Genomic DNA, 23,309 nt, shown 5'->3' with positions numbered 1-23,309 from the left:
ATAATAGAAATCAACACCTCTCTGCTGCCTAGTGAGTATTCTCATATTTCCAAGGCAATTACACTTTAACAGTGTCAAAAGCGAAACCAATGGAAATCTTTATTTTTTAGTACATCTATACCTAACCCCCATCTGAAAGTGGGAATTTTCTCTATGGTATTTATCAAGTATCTCAATGGTTGTTAAACAAAGACAATTGTCTTAAAAGGTATGAAAACTTAAATAATTTACCTTGCTCTTAATATGAATAAAATAATAAGTTTTCTTAGTTGTATATGTAACATTTCTATAAAAATACAGTAAGAAAGTGACTGTTAAACTCCTTTCAGGTGCATAAAGTCTAGGAGGCACTTGATACTGTTTATGCCTTATATCTTGGAAATATGGGCACCACAGAAATATGAGGCACCAGTATAACTACTTTCCTCACATGATAAAACTGAAGTACTTGTCAGGATTCAAACCCACAGTAGTACGGAGCAATAGCTTTTAGTGAAGTCGGCAACCAAAACCCCTAAGCCATTGAGACACCTATCAATATTTTTTATCAACGAAAAAATGCCTAACTACAAAATAAGAATCTATTGATATCAAATCTAGGCTACTTTCTGTAAAGCAATTTTACTGTGTAATCGTTAACATGCCAGATTTGTCCGGATATTTTGTAGCAGTCCATTCAAAGTTTAAGGATTTATGCAGTTAAGGAGTTATGAAAATCTATATTGAAATACAAAAATTCAGCTTGAACTACAAACTGTACAAATCCTGCCTGGCTTTATTATTGGTGGCAAAGGCTGGTCACTTTTTTGGTTACAGCAGGGGGGGAAAGGATTAAAAAGTTCATGAAATTTCATTCATTAACTTACCCTGACAGTAATGGAGGGAACCTGTTCACCGTCGATCTCCACTCCTGTTGCCATCTGAAATATACACATGTTTATACACTAAACTAATTATTGTATTGATTTAACTGACAACACATGGTGAATGTATGAAGAAATTAAACTTAACATTATATTAATGTGTGGTCTTAACTGATAACTTTTTTTCTTCTTAAAGTTTGTACAGATATCAACATTTATTTCACACCTTATGAAATATAACCAATGAACCACTTTTGTACCATATGATGTTTTAATAAAAATCAAATATTTGATTCAATTATCATTTCAGCCTCATTTCCATTTCCTGAGTCCAAAAAAATCCATATCAAATGCATATTGTGAGCCAAAAATGTACAACAATCTCATATTATCTTCATTAATTATCATTCCAGCTTTTGCAGCTATTGCAAAATTCCTCTGTTTCATGGCAAAGGCCAAGGGTCTTTTAATCTTTTTATTTGTTTGTAAGTATACATTTTTCAGAGACACAAATTGTTCAAGATTAAAATAACCACCTTTTCAGTCATATATTCACATTTATAAATATTGTTAGGGAATAATTAAAGCTCTGAACCACTTTCAAATTTTGAAAAACTTAAATATTCTTTTCAATTAAATAATGTTAGTTGTCTATGACATCACTTGGATGGAAAAAAATGCATTGAGGGCCATCAAACTTCTATCCTTTTAAAAAAATATGGAAATGATATACAGTAAAGCTGTCATCGATAGGGACGATATCGATGTATCGTTGATATTTTTCTGTCGATCAATAATCGATACACATGTGAAAAAGTCAATAATTTTGATTAATTATTATAACCCTTTCACTGCCATAGGGACGGCATATGCCATCCCTATTATTTACGGCGTATTTGCCATATGGACGGCTTTTGCCGTGTCTATAATAATAATTATAATAATAATAATCATCAAAATAAATATATAAATAATTATACCATTGACAATAATTATTATTATACTAGCAGATTTGGAAACATATAATTATTATAATACTAATAACAAATAATAATAATAATATTAATTAATAATATAGTAATTTCTTAGAAAACTTTCTGGCAAATAGGTGATCAATAAATAAATAACCCGCTGGCAGCGAAAAGATTAATGTCTATAAATTATGAGAATTCACCTAATACATACACAGAAGCAGGTGTCCATGTCTTACACTAAGCTGTTGTTACATTATGGACACATTTCATAGCAGTGATGACAACAAAATGATCAGGGAAAAAGTCATGCAATGGACATTTATACAAAAGACACTGAAAAGAACATGTATTTTAAAGAAATCATTTAAACAGGTATGAAAGTGAATGGCAGACAAGTAATTAATTATAGGTAATTATAGATATACATGTATATTGATGTATTGTTGATATTTGTCATCCGATATGGATATATCATTGATATGCTTTGCACTAAATCAATGAAAGCTCTAATATACAGTAAAGAAGGGAATCAAAGCAAACTTACAGATACGTCATCTAAACTAGGTGATACATGGACATTAATCGTCAAATCTTCTTCTTTACCAGACAGATTAGGCATAATTGCTGAAATAAAATAAGTCAAGTTATACAGACAATCTACAGAGATACAAAAGCATTGACATATGTTACAATCCTTAGCTATGTAAGTACCTATTCCCCTCAAGCAGTTGTCAACTTGTCCACTTAATAGATTAGTATGTTCTTTTTCGGTTAAAGGTCTGTTTAACAATTTGTTCCGATTTTTACCGAACAAGTCATCCTAGATTCTGTACAAAAGCTGACATGTTATTACACAAAAAAATAACCAATTTTGCTTTACAAAAATCAATCAGAAAACAATGGCGTTTGATCATTTCATTGGTCCATTTTTTGTCACCTTAGTGCTGTAATGGGTTTACTCCTATTAAATCATATAAGGAGTTTACCCATAATTTTATTATTATTTATTTTCATACCACTCCATGAAATAAATCCTGTATTTAAAGAAAAAACTTGAATATCCTCTATATACTATGACTGTACGTACCTGCATTGGCCTGTTTCTCTTTTATTATTTTCTGTAACTGCGCCATCTCTTTGTCCATATCAGCATAGTTCAACTCCCTGGCTTCCACAGGAGGCGGTATAAACAGAGCTGGATCCGTGCCCATATATGAGCACTCTAGCCTTCCTGAGTCACTAAGCGTCACCACAATTCCTTTCAGATCCCTGTGCGTAAATAAGGCCACATCATTTGTTTATGATTTCAATCTGAATTGTTTATTTTTGTATTTGATGTGTTATGAAACTTGAATATTTCAATTTGCATCTGAACTGGTAAAGGAAGACTCAAAGACATATAATATCGAAGGAAAAACAACAAGAGCTTTTCACAAAAAAATACAGCTGTCCCCTACCAGTAAAATATTGTCTGATTTCCTATCTACTGCCAATATAAACGTAAAATCGTCTTCATGAATCTGTCTTGATTCCTAGAAGGGAATCATGCTTGTGAAATTATAATTCTTTTGTTACAAAATTTAACTAGAACTGCCACTGTCATGGCGTGAATACCCCCGCATACCACTTTGTCAGAATCAACAGTGGCCATTTAGAGCTCAAGGACAACCTCCCTTTACTAAGTCAGTGCATTGCTAAGTATTCTCCATGCTTCAAATGAGAAAATGTCAAAATCAATACACTGCGGACAGGCATTCTTAAGCATTTGAGCAGACAAGCTTATTATAGTAAAATCCCTGTGACCTTTGACCCGGTGACCTGAAAATCAATAGGGGTCATCTACTAATCATGAATAACCTCCATGCCAAATATGAAGACTGTGGGTCAAAGGAATCTCAAGTTATTAGGCGGAAAAGTTTTATTTAATCAAGGCCCCTGTGACCTTGACCTTTGACCCAGTGACCTCAAAATCAATAGGGGTCATCTACTAATCATGACTTACCTCCATCAGGCTCCATGCCAAATATGAAGACTGTGGGTCAAAGGAATCTCAAGTTATTGGGCGGAAAAGCTTTATTTAATCAAGGCCCCTGTGACCTTGACCTTTGACCCAGTGACCTCAAAATCAATAGGGGTCATCTGCTAATCATGACTAACCTCCATGCCAAATATGAAGACTGTGGGTCAAAGGAATCTCAAGTTATTGGGCGGACAAGCTTTTTAAAGTCAAGGCCCCTGTGACCTTGACCTTTGACCCAGTAACCTCAAAATCAATAAAAGTCATCTACTAATCATGACTAACCTCCATGCCAAATATGAAGACTGTGGGTCAAAGAAATCTCAAGTTATTGGGCGGACAAGGAAAAACCGACGGACGGACGGGGAGACGTCCGGATGGCCGAACGGTCAAGCTGATTCCAGTATACCCTTTTACAACTTTGTTGTGCGGGGGTATAATAAACTCTCTTGTTCTCTATTGTTCCATTTACAGTAAGATGGCCTCCTATTTATTTAAAGTACTGTGGACAGACACAGCTGAGAATTTACTTATGGTTGTGTTTCATACAAAGTCATAAGTCTTTAGACCAAAACTCAGACAATTTTGTGTTTCAAAGAAAATGTCCAGTCTTAAGACCAAAAATGAAACAATTTTGTATTTCAAAGAAAATGTCCTAACTTATGACTCCTACCTCATTAATCTTTTAATTTCTAAATAGCAATACAAATGAGCATCAATAAATGGCGAATAAAAGGGTCTTTCATTATAATTTTAATTTTTCTCAGTAAAACAAATTTAATTATTGTCAAAAGTCTTTGACTAAAGGTAAAACCATTTATTGAAATCGTCTTTAGTTAAGTACTAAATATGGATCTATGTCCTAGGACTTAGGATACATTTAAGACTTTCTATGAAATTGAAATGTAATTTAGGACTATGGATGTGGATATTTATCCTAAATGATATTGAAATAGATAGAAAAAGAAATGCTTACTGAAAGTTTCCGACTCGTACCATGACGGGCACACTGTCCACTTTAGCTGCCCACTTCAGACATATGTCTTGATAAACCATTAATGTCTGTGTGTGCGATGCTATTAAATAATTTATAGTTCCCTCTGTAACTGAAACATAAATAAAGAAAGTCTCATTTCATATACCGTTTAAACCCACGTCCCGTACAAGCCTAAAAATGTAGATATTGGTTAAAACCCATAACTATTTCTCAGAAACACTATTATGAAGGCATAGATATAAAGACAAAATCAGCGTTTTCAAAAATGTATTTTTCTAAAATAACGTAATAAATTTAACAATAATAACACGAAATATATATTTTATTGATTAACTTGTCCAGCTATGAAATCCATAGATTACTGTATATAAATAACGGTCCATATAGATAACTGTCTTATTATTAAAAATACAAAACATCTGAGCAACAGACAGCATTGGGTAGGGTCAAAATGGAGCTATATATAAGTCTTCCATTTGAATGTATATATAGCAGTACAGTTAGCTCAATAGGTATAGCATTGGACTGTGATACCGAGTTTGATTCCTGAATGGTGCAGGTAACTTATTTCTTGCAAATCAGACAAGATTATCTACCATTTACACCGGTGCTAGAAAAACTTGTCTTACACCCCCCATGTAAGACAAGTCGCGTGCTTTGAATGACATCATTACCATGTGCCTTTTATGAATGAATTGCGTCCTTAGGATGACTTCAGTTTACCCTTATGAATGAAGTTGTAAGCTCATACACTACTAAGAAAAATAGTGCATAATGAGAATATTAATTTCAGTAATTTCTATTCTGAAAATAATTGATATGTAATATGCAAGAAAAAGAATCAAACACCGGCTTTCGGTACAGATGGTAATATCTAGCTCTCCGGTAACTGTTTAGAAGAAACTCGGCACAGCCTTATTACTGCCATAAAAAGTTACCCTCCAGCTAGATATTCCGGTCAATACTGGTAGCCAGAGTAAGATTCTTATAATTGTGAATGATCATGAAATCTTTTCTACAGTCATTTGCACTAGTGTACCTTTGCTTTGGCATATAAAGAAGTTCCTGAACTTTGCTCAGGACGGCTTACTGCCGTGATCCAGAGTTAAAACAATCAACACCCCAACCTCTTAAATTTATATGAAAATATCAAATCAAAATAACTTATACTTACTGGAGGCATATGGATTAAAACAACTAACATCGTATTCAAATTTCTTCATGTATCTCAACTGACCAGACTCTGTCAGACAGAACAAATTTCTTTCTCCTGTAAAAAAAATAGCATAATTTGAATTATTATATTCCATACCTTTAATTCACACATAGTACGTAGGAGATAGATCTATGTTTTTGAAAATACCTTCTACACAATAACTAATTATGTTTATTTGCTTCTCTAAATTTTACACTGATTTTATCACATTGGTTAAATCTCAGGAGTTGTCCACCTGACCAAACTTCCTGGATAACTAACCAGTTATTACAGATTTCACACCACAAGTGACCACCACTCGGCAGCCGATCCACTTTACCAAACTTCCTGGATAAGTCACCAGTTATTACAGATTTCACCACAATTAACCACCACTCGGCAGCCGATCCACCAAACCAACTTTCCTGGATAACTAACCAGTTATTACTGATTTCACCACAAGTGACCACCACTCGGCAGCTGATCCACCAAACCAACTTTCCTGGATAACTAACCAGTTATTACAGATTTTTCCACGATTAACCACCACTCGGCAGCCGATCCACCTAACCAAACTTTCTGGATAACTAGCCAGTTATTACAGATTTTCACACCAAAAGTGACCACCACTCGGCAGCCGATCCACCTAACCAAACTTCCTGGATAACTAGCCAGTTATTACAGATTTTCACACCACAAGTGACCACCACTCGGCAGCCGATCCACCTAACCAAACTTCCTGGATAACTAGCCAGTTATTACAGATTTTCACACCACAAGTGACCACCACTCGGCAGCCGATCCACCTAACCAAACTTTCTGGATAACTAGCCAGTTATTACAGATTTTCACACCACAAGTGACCACCACTCGGCAGCCGATCCACCTAACCAAACTTCCTGGATAACTAGCCAGTTATTACAGATTTTCACACCACAAGTGACCACCACTCGGCAGCCGATCCACCTAACCAAACTTCCTGGATAACTAGCCAGTTATTACAGATTTTCACACCACAAGTGACCACCACTCGGCAGCTGATCCACCTAACCAAACTTTCTGGATAAATAGCCAGTTATTACAGATTTTCACACCACAGTGACCACCACTCGGCAGCCGATCCACCTAACCAACTTTCCTGGATAACTAGCCAGTTATTACAGATTTTCACACCACAGTGACCACCACTCGGCAGCCGATCCACCTAACCAAACTTTCTGGATAATTAACCAGTTATTACAGATTTCTCTACAAGAGACCAACTTGACTACTAATCCCACATGATTTCTGAATCATCAGTGAGAGACAAATGACCAACTGTCACAGAGAAATTACACCTTACCTGACCATTAAACCAGCAACCCCCTGTATTACTAATCTAACGTTCTCCCTATTGAATGAACTAAGTGAGCAGACTTGCATTATATATACAGTCTAACTTGCCCATGTGACCTTGTGTATTCAGCAACTTTTGCCTTTAGCGACCAATGTAATTTCCCCTGATCATTTTCTCTCCAAATCTTTAATGTGTTAAGCCACTTTTGCATAACGCGACCAGCTCCGGCTAATCAGTCAGCTAATTGAGATCAATTTTTTCATCAAGCAACCACTTTTACCTGCCAAGTGTTTGAGTTTTTAGAGAATGCCACCTCTTCATGTAATAAATGTCAATAATCAAAACAAAACATTTGAGTCGCGTCACAACAAAACCAACATAGTGCATTTGCAAACAGCATGGATCCAGACCAGCATGCACATCTGCGCAGTTTGATCTGGATCCATGCTGTTCGCTTACCAACCCTATTACAAGTACAGAAACTGATACACAGGCTGGTCTGGATCCATGCTGGTCACAAACGCATTATGTTGGTTTCGTCGTGACACGGCTCATTTAATTTTATCTTACCTAAGACTAGTATAGAGGGTGGAGCGGTGGGAAATGATATCACAGAAACATCCAGGGCCTGTTCTCCAATGTTAAAACTCCAATCAAACTATAATACATAAAGAAATAGCAATTATAATGAGGGTTAATAACAGGAATAACTCAAATAAGCAACAAAAAAATCCGCCAAATATTATGTTGTGAAGTAACATTCTACCAGTGCATAAATGATAAAAAAGTAATATAAAGCAAAAATTTTCCAAAATGATATTCACTTTATCACATATTAAAAAAAAACCAATTAAATTAACAAAAGAATCACTTTTATATTGATACACTTATAATGTTACACTAACATTCAGTGTGTTTTTATGCTATGTTTATATATTGCAAAATGACATCACATCAAAACATACACACAATCTTGCAATAACATATTAACAAAGTCACAAAAAACAGCTTGGGTATGCAATATAAAATGATATAGGGAAAATACAAGCATTTAAAGATTGGTAACATGAATCAAAATTAATAAATTGGGTATGTGATATAAATATATACAGGAAAAATACAAGCATTTAAGGGTTGGAAACATAAATCAAAAGTAACAAGAGCCACCGCCGGGCGGGGGCAACGCTCGACTTTTTACTTTTTCTAAACGCAAACATAGAAAGGTTTGAACATATATTGATGTTTCCTTTTTATAAATTTAGTTGGTCTGTCTTGTCACATTAGTTTTGTTTATATATTTTGTATATATATGGATAGAAACATTAAGCATATTTCTAAAAATAGCAACAGTACGCAATTTCTAAAAATAGCAACAATGACGCAATTTCTAAAAATAGCAACAATGACGCAATTTCTAAAAATAGAAAAAATGACGCAATTTCTAAAAATAGAAACAATGACGCAATTTCTAAAAATAGAAACAATGACGCAATTTCTAAAAATAGAAAAAAAAATGACGCAATTTCTAAAAATAGCAACAATGACGCAATTTCTAAAAATAGAAAAAAATGACGCAATTTCTAAAAATAGAAAAAAATGACGCAATTTCTAAAAATAGCAACAATGACGCAATTTCTAAAAATAGAAAAAAATGACGCAAATTCTAAAAATAGCAACAATGATGCAATTTCTAAAAATAGAAAAACATGACGCAATTTCTAAAAATAGAAAAACATGACGCAATTTCTAAAAATAGAAAAAAAATGAAGCAATTTCTAAAAATAGAACAAAAATGACGCATTTTCTAAAAATAGAAAAAAATGACGCAATTTCTAAAAATAGCAACAATGACGCAATTTCTAAAAATAGAAAAAAAATGACGCAAATTCTAAAAATAGCAACAATGACGCAATTTCTAAAAATAGAAAAAAATGACGCAATTTCTAAAAATAGAAAAAATGACGCAATTTCTAAAAATAGAAACAATGACGCAATTTCTAAAAATAGAACAAAAATGACGCAATTTCTAAAAATAGAAAAAAATGACGCAATTTCTAAAAATAGCAACAATGACGCAATTTCTAAAAATAGAAAAAAATGACGCAATTTCTAAAAATAGCAACAATGACGCAATTTCTAAAAATAGAAAAAATGACGCAATTTCTAAAAATAGAAAAACATGACGCAATTATATACATGTATATATATGTATATATATATATATATATGATATATATATATATATATATATATATTTATATATATATATGTATATATATATATATTTATATATATATATACCTGCATATATGTATATATATACACACACACATTTATATATATATATATATATATAATACATATACTATACATACACACACACCAATAAATGCACAATCTGAGAAAATTCAGTAATATAACCTTCAAGGTCAAGGTCATTAAAGAGCCCAAGCAAATTTGGGTTTGATAAACAACAAGGTCTGGTCCTTAAGAATGTTCTGTTATAATATGAAGTTTATCCCTTCAAAAATAGCAAAGTTACAGTCAGTTACTGCCAAAACAATGAAAATTTCAATAATTTGACCTTCAAAGGCAATGTCATTAATGAGTGAAGGTCAAGGTCTTTCGGTATATTTTTAACAGTTATCTTTGAAGATTATTATGTTCAAGTTTGAAGACAATCCATCCAAAAATAACAAAGTTACAGCCAATAATAGCCAAAAAAATGAAAATTTCAATAATTTGACCTTCAAAGTCAAGGTCATTGATGAGTGAATGTCAAGGTCTGACTGGTTATTTTTAAGGGATATCCTTGAAGATTATTATGTTCAAGTTTGAAGACAATCCATTCAAAAATAACAAAGTAACAGCCAATAACAGCATGAACAAGCAAAAATTGGACTTTTTAACCTTGAAGGTCAAGGTCATTTATGGATGAAGGTCAAGGTTAGTGTGGTCTACTGAAAGGTCTTGTCCCAAGGGTTGTTGTGGCCAAGTATGAAGACAATACACCAAGAAATAAAAAAGTTATGATCCAGGTACAAGTTTTCGGACGGCAACGGCAACGGCAACGGAGACGGCAACGGCAACGCCGACCTGACTATAACAATACCTCTACTTTTTTTTTCAAAAAAAAAAAGTCGAGCTAATAAATAAATGGTTGTTGTTACCGTAACTCTCTTGCCACTTTTAATATTTTGAGACTCTTCTCTAGATTTTGCCTCGGTAGCCACAGCTAAAACTTGGTATCTGTAAAACATAATTGAGCCGCGTCATGACAAAACCAACATAATACGTTTGCGACCAGCATGGATCCAGACCAGCTGCGCATCCGCGCAGTCTGGTCAGGATCCATGCTGTTCACTATCAGTTTCTCTACTTGTAATAGGGTTCATGGTATGCGAACAGCATGGATCCTGATCAGACTGCGCGGATGCGCAGTCTGGTCTGGATCCATGCTGGTCGCAAACACATTGCGTTGGTTTTGTCGTGACGCGGCTTATATGATTATATATTATAGTAATTTCATTGAAGGTGCAAAATGGTGCATTAAGCTGCATATACCTAAGCCCTTAAAGCTGCATGCCTAAATATGAGCCAAAATATTTAAGGAAAATCATACTTGACTTGAAATTACTAAGATTTTAAGAAAAGTAAAAAGATTCAAGATAAATGTAATGATTTTTCATGTTATGTGCCATTTATGACCAATTTTGCAGTATTTTTCACTATCCTTTTACTGTGTTACTAATGCAGTAAGGGTACATTTTGCATATTTAAACCATTTTTTGGTAGTTTTTATGGTCTGTAAATGCTGTTTGCAATTTGAAAATTATTTATTTTGTTCACTTTGCAATATTTTACTTTTTAATACATTTTCAACATTTTCATGAAAATTAGCATGAATCTGCAGGCTTGCTGCTTTAAAGTCATTACAAATAGATACAAAAGGTAGATCTAAGCTTAGGTGATTTGATAAATTAGCTGGTGTTATTGGCTATAAATGAGCCGCGCCTTGACAAAACCAACATAGTGCGTTAGCGACCAGCATGTATCCAGACCAGCCTGTGCATCCACGCAGTCTGATCAGGATCCCTGCTGTTCGCTTTCAAACCCTATTACAAGTAGAGAAATTGACAGCAAACAGCTCCTGATCAGACTGCGCAGACGCGCAGGCTGGTCTGGATCCATGCTGGTCGCAAACGCATTATTTTGGTTTTGTCATGGCACGGCTCAAATATTTGTTATCAATACCTTTAATACCCCAATGTCAATCTTGTCAGGAATTGTAGCCTATTTTAAATTAGTTACAAGAAGCTGTAATGAAATAGTTGATAGTACAAGAAAACTTTCAACATGCTACTAGACTAACATAACTTACTGGTAAGTAGTTGGTCACTTTAAGCAAAATAGCAAATTTCTTTTTCAGTCATCCAGGAAATCTGAATAGGTAGATTGACCACCGAGATATGGCCAAAAATGTGTTAAAATCAACTTAAAATTCAAACAAACTGGGCACATAACATACTTGTAACACTCCAGTTGCCATGACGACGACACCGTTATAAAACTGTCTAATCTAGGAACATATCTGATAGGTCCAGGTAGTAAAGCACCAGGCAAGAATCTCGTGAAGGCAAAACTTTCCTGTTCAAACACCGATACAGTGCCATCCATAGATTGTACACACAAAAAATCCTTCCCTGGAATGTTAAACCATATCTCATGATACATGTACGAGAAGGAATTTGATATACAGTTGACTCTCAATAAGTTAAAATCGCTTTACTCAAAATTCCGCGTTAGTCGAAGAATTTCTAAAGTCCCGTCAAATTTCCTTCTTTATCTATGTATTTTAACTCCGCTTAGGTCAAATTTTGACTTACCGAGACTCCTGTTTAGTTGAAAAGAAAATTTGGACCCGTCAATTAAAGCCCAACATATTTTCATCTCAATTAGTCAAAGTGTGAAAACAGCCGACTGATCAAAGGTCGGCGATATCAAGGTGAGATGTTGTCACTCGTGATTTACACGTTTCATAGTAATTTTTAATTGCTGATCATCACGTATTATTAATACGTCGTATAAGTGGCTTTAATCCGTTTCAGCACTTAATTGGTTTTAACATTAAAATTTAATAACATTTCTTTAAGAAAGTTGACTCGTGCCAGTCTGACCTGTGTTAGTCAAATAACAGCCTAGGTATTGATGTGTGTTATCAGAACAGAACAGAACAGAATTTTTATTAACGTATACAATACATGTATCTTGTTAATACAACATCATATTAAATACATACAATGATAAGCACGTGATAAGCAAACATGTTTTCAGTGTTTCACAGAGAATGAACAAATTATCATAATTGAAATAACTTCAAAGTTGGTGTTTAAAGAACCAGCGCGTTCTGACAATCGTATGTGGTAATTTCATATATTTAAATATAACATAAATATAACATATTGAAAAGCATAACTTCGATGTAAACATGTCAAGATAATACTCACTTAAGGAAAAAAAGTAAGAATCTTGATGCATATACGATTTCAAATAATACTGTCTAGTCTAGTAAACTTTTTTATTTCAAACATTTATTAAATTCTTTGCATTAAATCATTTCTAATTTTATTGGCTGAGCTTATGTATTTACTCAGATTATCAACGTAAATGACATTTGTATAAATAATGTTCCGTTATGTTGCATACATTAATTTGTACTTCTGGTTCCCGATAGTTGCTACTTTCGTTTTTGTCCGATGATCAATCAAATCAAATATAATTGTGTGTTTATGTTTCACTATTAATATACATGTATTAAATTTTGAATGATATTTTTTGTTCATTTATAATTTGTAGTTGTGATTAACCGTCATTTCAACGGTTAAATATTGCAGCATTGCCGCTAACAACAATAACAAACGTACTTCTTTGCACATTTAATCAGGCACATGTATATACATGTACGAATGTCAACGTAATGGCGGCAGTTCCACGTTACTCGAATTCCGTTTCTCTCGAAGTAAAATGCCCAGTCCATTGGATTTCGAGTTACCGAGAGTCAACTGTATAGATAATCCCAAAATATTTAACCCCTTGACTACTTGGGATCGAAAGTGAGTCATCTTGATAAACAGTACTGAGCTAGCGCATTCTGCACATCTATGCAGTCTGGCCATGTTACATTGTATATACCGTTGGCTGACCAACTTTAGGTTTTTCCATCGTGATATCCCCCCCAAAATTGATAATAGCAGGGCTCATCCTGGGTGGAAATTTTAGGGAGAAGTGACTTCCTCGCGAAAAATAGGGAGAAGGGAAACAACCCAATGTGTATGCATTAACATGCATGGCTATACATCCTTTAACTATAATATAAACACAATCTATTTATGAGCTATTTATAAGTTTTCTCTAAATATTTGTTTATGTATTTTCATGTAGATTTATTGATAATAATGTGTAAGAAAAAATATGATGAATAAACTAATGTTATATTATTATTTTCTTCACTTTTCACACAAGGTAAAGTTACATTGGATATTGATTATCAATATCTACATTGGATATTGACTAACAATATCTGTCTATTCTGTTCTGATTTACAGAAATGAATTTTATGACCTTCAATGTTGTAATGCCACATTTATATGCTTATAATTATGTTTATAAAACAATTTTCAAACATCGAAGAATATGTAAAGTATGTACTGCAAACATTTGTGCACATTATATTTGATCACTAAAATTATATACATTCATTTCTTATTGAAAACTTTGACTGAGAAATTATAGAAAATAAATTTCTAATTACCTCCCTTTATTTTCATGAAATGTTAAACTGGCAATATCTTTATAAATAATGCTTTTTGATATTTACAATATTGATAAATCTTAATCTGAGCGTCATATTTATGACATTAAAACTCATATCTATATTGAAACAATAAGAACACTTCTTTCCTGACAAATTTTGTTGTTATATACATGTACACATGATATACGACCGATATGTAGCATGCCGATCATGATTCGTAGTTTTTCCGGGATGTCGTGCCCACGTGCGTAAGCTGTGTCAAATTTGGCATTTCTACAAAGATAACAATGCCAAACACTCTCATTGTCTACAATATACCAATCGTAAGATTTTTGCGAATTGGCTTTCTTAAATTTTCGCGTAGATGTATCAGAATCAGTAACTTTCTTTGGGCATTTCGTAGCCATGACGTGAGCGACATAACAATTTTTATTTGATGTTAACAGACTGAAATCAAATCATTCAAAATATGATTAAGATTTTAATCCAGTTGCTGATCATTTATGAAATTGATTATTTTAAATTGACTAACAGTTTTGTGATAGCCGTGAAAAACCCATTGCACATCGCCTTTACTCGGGTTAAACACCGCGTGTATATCAATTACGGAAGATTTGCACGTGTTTAGATGATCGGGAAAAAACAATATATAATTATCGCTTAATCCCGTATTAAACTCGCAAAACTGTCACACAATTATACCCGTTTCGGGCCGATGCTCTCATTATTTACTGATTAGAGTAGGCGGTTTATTGCTTTGCATACAGGTAGACAGGTAGTATAAAGCGACCCTCTGATTGGATAATGATAATTAGCAGTCGTCATATGGGCGGATACAATCTCTGCTCTTTACATCGCCAAGTAATTACTCTTTGGGAATTAAGATTTTATCGGCGATGTTGACTTCTCTTTGATCAATTGGGAGAGCGAAATGGAAATATACACGGCGAAGTTTTCGCCTGAATCGCCCTTCCGGATGAGCCCTGTAATAGACAGTTCGAATTGGGAGCTGGACAAGTCCATTTAATAAATTAAGGGTCAAATGTCATTAACTAAATGCAACAATAGGCTCCATTTGTTATACTGGAACTGTGAAACAATAAGCATCAAGTTAAATGTAGGCAGAATGGAAGACAGTGTATCATTCAAATCTGATAAAATCAACTATTCAAGTAAATATTCAACATCACAAGTAGAGTATATCATTATATTTATCTAATTTTCTTTCTGTCCCATGATATACAACAAATACAGGTTGTATACTATTAGGAGTGTTGACATAAATGAAGTTTTTATAGGAAATGTTCACATGCAATAATAATGAAATGTGCACATATCAAACCCCCAACCACCCCAAACCCCTTTATAACCTTAAACAAAAACAAATTCAAACAAAGTTATACTTCTGATAAGCTCTTTTCTCTATAAAATCCTGTTAACAGGTAGCATAGGCAAACCATGTGCAAAACAGTAAAGACAAACCATTGAGGAGACTTACCTTTAACCTGTCCAAAAGGTCCGAATGTAAAATTGTATGCCGTTCTTTGTAGTTTATGTTCGTATGCTAACGTCATTTGATATTGTGTGCCATGTTCAACTGCCCCTGACATTTCTGAAATATAAAATTAACTTTTTACGACTGTTTTGTATCAGTAAATAGAGGATACTGAATGAGAGTAGGTTTAATACTCAATTTATTTGACAAGTTGAATAAAGTTATATCAGAGCCTCTGGCAAACGGAGCATATTATTTCTTTTCCAAAGAGTTCAATTAATCTATTATTAAATCTGCACGAATATATATTGCTAGCGCAATTATCAACTAAAAGCCAAAAATGCAAGGCATCTCTTTCAAATATACATTCGTATAAAGTTTTGCAACTTATTGCCATCTTCTAAACCAATAGTTCTTTTCATCAGCTTTCAAGACGAAATCATAATTTCATAATTATGTATTGACATACGGACACAAGCAAGTCTATGCTTCCCAAGTAAGCACACAAAAAAAGTCATAAATGTGAAAAAATATAACAGGGATAAACTTTTCTTTCTTTTAAATTTGTTTTGTTGTACACATTAAACAAAATTCTTAGTGTAAACAACTACATGTATTTACAGTGACATTACTCTCAAAGGTGAAATGAGGTTTCAAGTATTGACATGGGTTCAAACCACATCCGGGTCAAGTTATTGTTTCCTTGAGCAAGAAACTTTACACTCATTGCTCAGTACTGGTTGGTTCCAGAAATGGTTTCGCAAGTGTGTCTATAAGCTTATACAACATGCAGCTTCCTACACAATCAAACTAAAATATATTCTGTATAAAGCAAGTAGTGACAATTCATCTAAGACTTACCTGCTACATTATAAACTGCTAGTTTTCTAGGATGAAGTATTGCAAGGTGTGTTTTCTCTGAACCACTGAAAGTATAATAACACTATTGAACAAAATGTGTTAATAAACTACAAATCTCTTATGACAAATATAACAAGAGCTGTCTGTAGGACAGCATGCTCGACTATTTTAAGTGCTTGATAGTAAAAGAGCCTTGATATTGTTAAATTTTTTAAGTTCACAAAAGGGCTAATTTTTTTTTATAAATTCATGTTATAGGCATTAGAGAGAGTCTAATTATACAGAATTGGCTTGACTATTCGGAAGGTAATGTCACAAGGGTTTTTTATTGAGTATAATAATACTAATTACCTATGAATACATAAATTTGACAGAAAAGGTACAAAGGCTTGTTATTAAGATGTTTTATCAAGTAAATCACTACTTTATTATTATGAATGCATAAAATTGTCCAAAAAAAGGCACAAACCCTTCAGTAGTTATTGAGATAACAGCTTACAAGCAAAACTTTACCATGAATTTCTAAGTTGAAAAAGGGGAGAAAAATCAGCCTAAATGCAAGATAGAATTATGGATCTTTGTCAGTGACCTACAATTATGACCCTAAATGCATATGTGAAGTTTTAAATAAATATCTTAAATAGTTATTGAGATTTGTAAAACTTGCATGTAAACATTAACCAAGAGACTAAGTAGAAAAGGGGATATGAATCAGCCTTAATGCAAGATAGAGTTATGGAACTTGGTCAGTGACATACAATTATGACCCTCCAATTATGACCCTAAGTGCATGTGTAAAGTTTCAAGTAAATATCGTTGAAGACCGTTAACCTTTAACCAAAATTTCTAAGTTTCAAAGGGGTAAATAATTCTGCAAATATTGCAGACAGAGTTATGCAATTTTGCAAACTGATGTACATTGTTACTATAAATAAGTATTTTAAATTTCAATTGATTATCTCAAGCAATAATTGAGATATTTGACTTTACAAAAAACTTTAACCAAAATTTCTTAGTTCCAAAGGGGCATAATTCTGTCAATATGGTAGGCAGAGTTATCCAACTTGTCAATCTGATGTACCTTGTTACTATAAATAAGTATTGTAAGTTTCAATTGAATATCTCTTGAGCAATAATTGAGATATTTGACTTTACAAAAAACTTTAACCAAAATTTCTAAGTTAAAAAGGGGCATTATTCTGTCAATATTGTAGGCAGAGTTATCCAACTTGTCAATCTGATGTACCTTGTTACTATAAATAAGTATTGTAAGTTTCAATTGAATATCTAAAGCAATAATTGAGATATTTGACTTTACAAAAAACTTTAACCAAAATTTCTAAGTTAAAAAGGGGCATAATTCTGTCAATATTGTAGGCAGAGTTATCCAACTTGTCAATCTGATTTACCTTGTTACTATAAATGAGTATTGTAAGTTTCAATTGAATATCTCAAGTAATAATTGAGATATTTGACTTTACAAAAAACTTCAACCAACGCAGACGCCGTCGCGGACGCCGACGCCAACGCCGGGGCGACTACAATAGCTCTCATATTCTTCGAATAGTTGAGCTCTTCGAATAGTCGAGCTAAAAAATAACTGAATCCGAAAGTGTACAGTATAGATAGTTTTCAATTATTACAATACTTATTCCCTTGCCATATTGGTAGTCAATATTTAATATATTGTTTAATACAATTGACAAAATATCTAAAAAAATCAACATAAACATATGATTTACCATGTTGCGTGAAATGTCAAATCTTTTATAGAGATACAGCAAAGTATTATTATAGCATCAATACATAAAAGATTTTTATTAACTTTCTAGAAGATGATAGAATTATGAGAAATAATTCATCTTAAGCATTTGATAATTTTGGAAGGACACCTAAAATGGCTGTCAGGGGAGATAATATTTGCCATATGAAAAGCATCAGTATAGCCAGGGCAACATACACATGTATCTGTTTAGCCTGACCCACTCTGACCAGGCTCTATACAGAATAACATCAAATTTTCATCTTGATATCCCCAAAAATAATAATGGACAGTTCCAAAAAATGGAAGCTGCCAAAGTCTGTTTAGAAATTTAGCAAGATAAGGGTTATGAAAGTTAATCTTGTTTATCAAGGTCATTTTAAGGTGAAGGTCATATTTCAATTTGTCAAAATTATAAAATAAAGTACTTGTCCAGATTAAAAATATATTGATAATCTAATCCAAATAATGAAGGTTTTATCTTATAACATGAAGATCTTATAACATGAAGATCTTGTCAAATATTTTCAAGTTGCTTTCAAAGAAAAACCAACTCGACAGAAACAATGTTTCCAAAATCTGTTGACATGGGGAGGGGCATAAAATACATAATTTGAGAATTACAATAAGAAAATGTTTCCTTGGTTACATTAATAAATACAAATAAAACTATTGTTTAAATCAATAACTGTGAATGTTAGATGTAACATATGTCAGAGTCAATTTTTTTGTATAAAGCGTATCTCAATATCTAGCATAGATTAAAGTACATTGTAATCTGAACTTATTATTGATTATCTTCATAATTTAACTAATGGAAAATGTAACTCTATAGAAAAGATTAAAAGGGAAACAATCTTTTCATGTTTACTTTTCAGTCAGCTCATATTCTTAATTTCACACTGATTTCCCACATCACAAGACATTCTTAATGTTATAGAAGTTTTTCCTAGCAAATGGATTTATTTTATGTTTTACTTGGGCTACTTGCGATTGTTCTAGTTTTAATATTTGCTACTACCACCAAGATCTGCACTCGTGGGAGCTTCACCTGTGATCACACACCGGGCTTTTACACTCACTAGTCGGCCCTCCTACACGTCACCGCATGGCTACATTGGGGCTCATATTGCAGTGATGGCCAAGTAAATTGTTTGCGTCTTCTCACCATAACTACTATGAATTCACTTAATTTCGTAGGCATGAAATTTTGTGGTTTTGTCAAAAAAACCCAAAAAAAACAGCATTTTCATGGGTTCTTAAATTCCTGGACTGTTTATTTTTCCAAAAAGTAAAACGTAAATAATGTGATGCAAAATAATTTTACAGCAGACAAATTGAAATATTGTTGGATCATAATTTGAGGATTGACCTATCCACGAAAACCACAAAAAAATGGTGCCAAACAAATAATAATGATTTGGCAGTATCAAATCAACAAACACTTACGAAACAAATTTTCCAGCTTCTATTTGAAGGATTGGGGCCTGCAGGGAAGACTCTAGGAGCACATCTTCAGGTCTAAATCCACTCCAGCCCCCTTCAACCTTGGTTGGTTTAGGATTGAATATTCTCAAAATACCATGGTAACTTCCAATTATAATTTTGTCTGCAAATAAAAATTCAAAGATGTTCATAAAGATGTATTAGAAAATTTATCATTTTAGTAAATTATATATGTTCTATTGTAATTTATTTGAAAATCTCATTTTCCAACTGGAAATCCATACTTTAAAACATCACTTACATGTATGCCAAGTTATGGTACAAAATAAACTTTACTGTTCATGCCTTTTAACATAAGGAAAGCGAGTTTGAATCCAACTTCAGCCAATACCTAGTCACACTTCAGGGCTTTTTTACCTTCTATAGGAGGGGCCGGTATTGGGCTGCTTCCCCAAAGAAAAATTCTTTAAAATCATGCAGTTTTCCCGAAAAATTGAATTTACAACAAATTTTTTCTTCCCCTTCTGCAAAAATACAGTGTAATTTTTCCCCACAATTAAGGGCAAGGCTGCTTCCCCTACCTTTGAAAAAAGGCCCTGCACTTACATGATGCTATAAATCAATGCTCATATGATGCTGACATAGTTTACCTATTATTGCCGAAATGTTGGTATTTTAAAGGGAATTTTAGGAATTTGCTGTTGACTATTTATTTTTCACTATTAATTCCTCAAATGTATTTCTAATAACAAATTTGATGTTACTTTCTCTAGAGTCAAAATGATATACTAAAGTATTAAGTTATAAGGTACAAGTTTGACAACAGTCACAATACCTAGTTCATTTGAACAGTTATCAATGTTAGCCACACACAAACATCCTTGGTCAAATTCCTCCTCCTCACCAACTGTTGTTGACCACCAATCTCTTGCCTTAAATAAAGACATCTTCTTTCACAACACTATCTCTGGAAAAAAACCAAAAAACTTAACATTGAATGAAGACATTTTTTTCTCCTCACTTTTCATGTATTGCATTATGCAAGCGTATCATGCAGGAATTTACATCACTTTTAATTTCCAGGAGTCTGTTTTTAATCAAGAATTCTGTGACAAAAAGAGATCAACCACTTACTCAAGGTGTCCAGCATTAAATTCTAATTATTCAGTAAAAGCAGGGCCTTATTTTTTTTATGGAATATACATGAACTATATGTATGGATATCAAAAAAGATGTTTTGAACGCTTAAGAATCTGAAAAAGTTTACGATCAAAATTTTTAAGTTTTATTCCATATAAATATAATATATCGTAGTTTGCGTATTTACAATTAAAAAACAGGAAACAAAAATAAAAAGATACAAAGTCTCATTGAAAGACTACTTCCATGCAGTAATATGAGTATATTAAAAGAATTGTTTTTTGTTTGGGAATAAGATATTTTGGGTAGCAGTGCCTTTTTGTGTAGTTTGCCAGAGAAGAAACTGACAATTTTGATGGGTTTTTAGGCCTCAGAGGTAAAATATTAATAATATTTATGCATCCAAGTATCTATCTATCTATCTTCCATTAATGTCAAACCCCTCGCGGGGATGTAGACATGACTCTAGATTAGTCACTTCAGAGAAAGCTATGAGATACAAGGGAATTTTAGAAATCTATTTATATGAAAAATCCCGCTTATGGTAAATTCTTGATTATATGCCACTTAGTGTAACAAAAGCCATGGTTATAATTAATAAATTATATAGTATGGGCCAAGATGTTGGGTAAAGTCCTTTAGCAATGTCTAGCACACAACAGGCTATTCTTATCCGTAGAATTGCGAGTAAAGATAACTGGTTGCATATGTCACTGTATAAAACGTATACATGTAAAATGGTCAGACTTGTGGTAGGTTTAACCTTAAATTTAAATACCTTCAGTGTCAAACAATGAGTTGAAATATATACTGAGAGGAAGCTAAGATCAAAAGCTTTTCATTGGTGTAATAAATTTTAAAACTGGACATTAAAAACGGCCAAATTTGCATTGTTTTAGCATTAGAGATATAGATTTTACTCAACGACAAGGGAAACAACTCCTATTTTTTCACATGATATACCTCGGTTATTTACATAGTTCATATTGATACTGTCAGTTGGTGTATTGAAAGCACGGATTTATATTACAAGGATCGGACACTTTCATTTAGCTTAAAGTCCCGTCGCGTGCATGCGCGGAATCGGATAAAGGTGGACAGAATGAGATGGCGGAACGCTCGGAGTGTGAAATATGACATATTTTCACAAGAGTATGTGGTGTTATTGCAGCTTTGTGAAAAATTATACACATATGAATGTATTGATACAGTATTATTTTGTGCAGCTAAAGTATTAATATATGAAAATATGCCGATAGAACGCTGCGACCCTTAGTTAAAAAGTACCTAATTTAAAAAATATTTGTCTATTGTTTAGGCATACTCTCTACACTTTGACGCCCTTTAAGTCAAGCATAAATTATTGCCGCGATTCAGATTAAGGTAATTATTTTTTACATGGTTTAATGGTGGCATTGCAAAAAATGTTTCTTGATTGCTAAAATACTTTTAAAGAAATTCATGTTTGAAATGTGCCTTTATTTCTGTGAATTATTTCCAAATGATTTGTACATTTTTATTTGAGCTACATGTATATTAGTATAAATATAGTAAATATTCTACTAATTAGTGTATTAAATATATTTTCAGATTATTCTGGACAATCGTTCATATATAGATGAATTTATTAGATTGGCAAGGAAGAAACATTTATTGGCATACAGAACAGCTGTTTTATAATTTTTTTTGAAACAGATTTTTTTTTCATAGTTATCCTTCACAATTCACGTCAAATGATTTATTTGTCATATGTTTATATTCATTATTTTTCAAAGAAAGGACTATACAAATTAAGCTGTTTATTTTCAATTTCATTTATAAATGTTAATAAAGAAAATAGATTTACATTGTATTTATATATATCCTCTTCAGAATCATTTTCTTACCACACATGCCATGGACTGTAGTTAAAGACCGCGCACATACAACATATACATTCAAATTCTATTTGTCTATAAAGATTGAGAGTTGAAATTATCACATGTAACCTGATAATGAAAGTTTGAAAATAAAGTTTTTCAATTATCACTTGTTACCTAGTAATTAACCCCCTTCAAAAGTAATTAAACTTCAAAGAAATTTAAGCAATGTGTAAAAAATAAACAACAGTTACTTTAATTTCGCATAATACTGACTCAAACTGTAAAGATTTTTATTGTTTTTTAGCGTAACATTAAAAAAAATATCAGAAATAATTAAAATATACAAGTGAAATAATTAAAATATACGAGTGACAGTAAAAAGGCTGGAATCGAGACAGCCACACGAGAGTACTTTACTGTTACGATGATTGTCTACTTCACTGCACCAACATTTGAAAACAGATTTACAAAAAAAATAATAATGATATAAATGATGAAGAAAATTTAAATATCCTATGAAAATGGCAATACATGTATTGACAATATC

The 23,309-nt window shown here is 32.8% G+C and overlaps 1 protein-coding gene across 1 annotated transcript in view; it reads right to left on the bottom strand.

Moving 5' to 3' along the window:
* LOC132751049 (protein PTHB1-like) overlaps positions 1-23,309 on the bottom strand; it is a 41,331-nt gene that overhangs the window by 15,639 nt on the left and 2,383 nt on the right. Inside the window, exons 2-13 of the mRNA XM_060741157.1 lie at positions 20,596-20,727; positions 19,764-19,923; positions 16,553-16,617; positions 15,695-15,808; positions 11,911-12,085; positions 10,553-10,631; positions 7,953-8,040; positions 6,026-6,121; positions 4,831-4,960; positions 2,925-3,106; positions 2,382-2,461; positions 867-920 (exon numbers count right to left, since the gene is read on the bottom strand). Of these exons, the coding sequence (XP_060597140.1) occupies positions 867-920; positions 2,382-2,461; positions 2,925-3,106; positions 4,831-4,960; positions 6,026-6,121; positions 7,953-8,040; positions 10,553-10,631; positions 11,911-12,085; positions 15,695-15,808; positions 16,553-16,617; positions 19,764-19,923; positions 20,596-20,707 (1,335 nt within the window). The 5' untranslated portion in view covers positions 20,708-20,727. The remainder of the gene's footprint in view (positions 1-866; positions 921-2,381; positions 2,462-2,924; positions 3,107-4,830; positions 4,961-6,025; positions 6,122-7,952; positions 8,041-10,552; positions 10,632-11,910; positions 12,086-15,694; positions 15,809-16,552; positions 16,618-19,763; positions 19,924-20,595; positions 20,728-23,309) is intronic.

Source organism: Ruditapes philippinarum, unplaced genomic scaffold (genome assembly GCF_026571515.1).
Source record: "Ruditapes philippinarum isolate M1 unplaced genomic scaffold, ASM2657151v2 ctg1868_1_1_1_1, whole genome shotgun sequence".
NCBI classification, from domain to species: Eukaryota; Metazoa; Mollusca; class Bivalvia; order Venerida; family Veneridae; genus Ruditapes; species Ruditapes philippinarum.
This window is presented reverse-complemented; position numbering and strand designations above follow the sequence as displayed.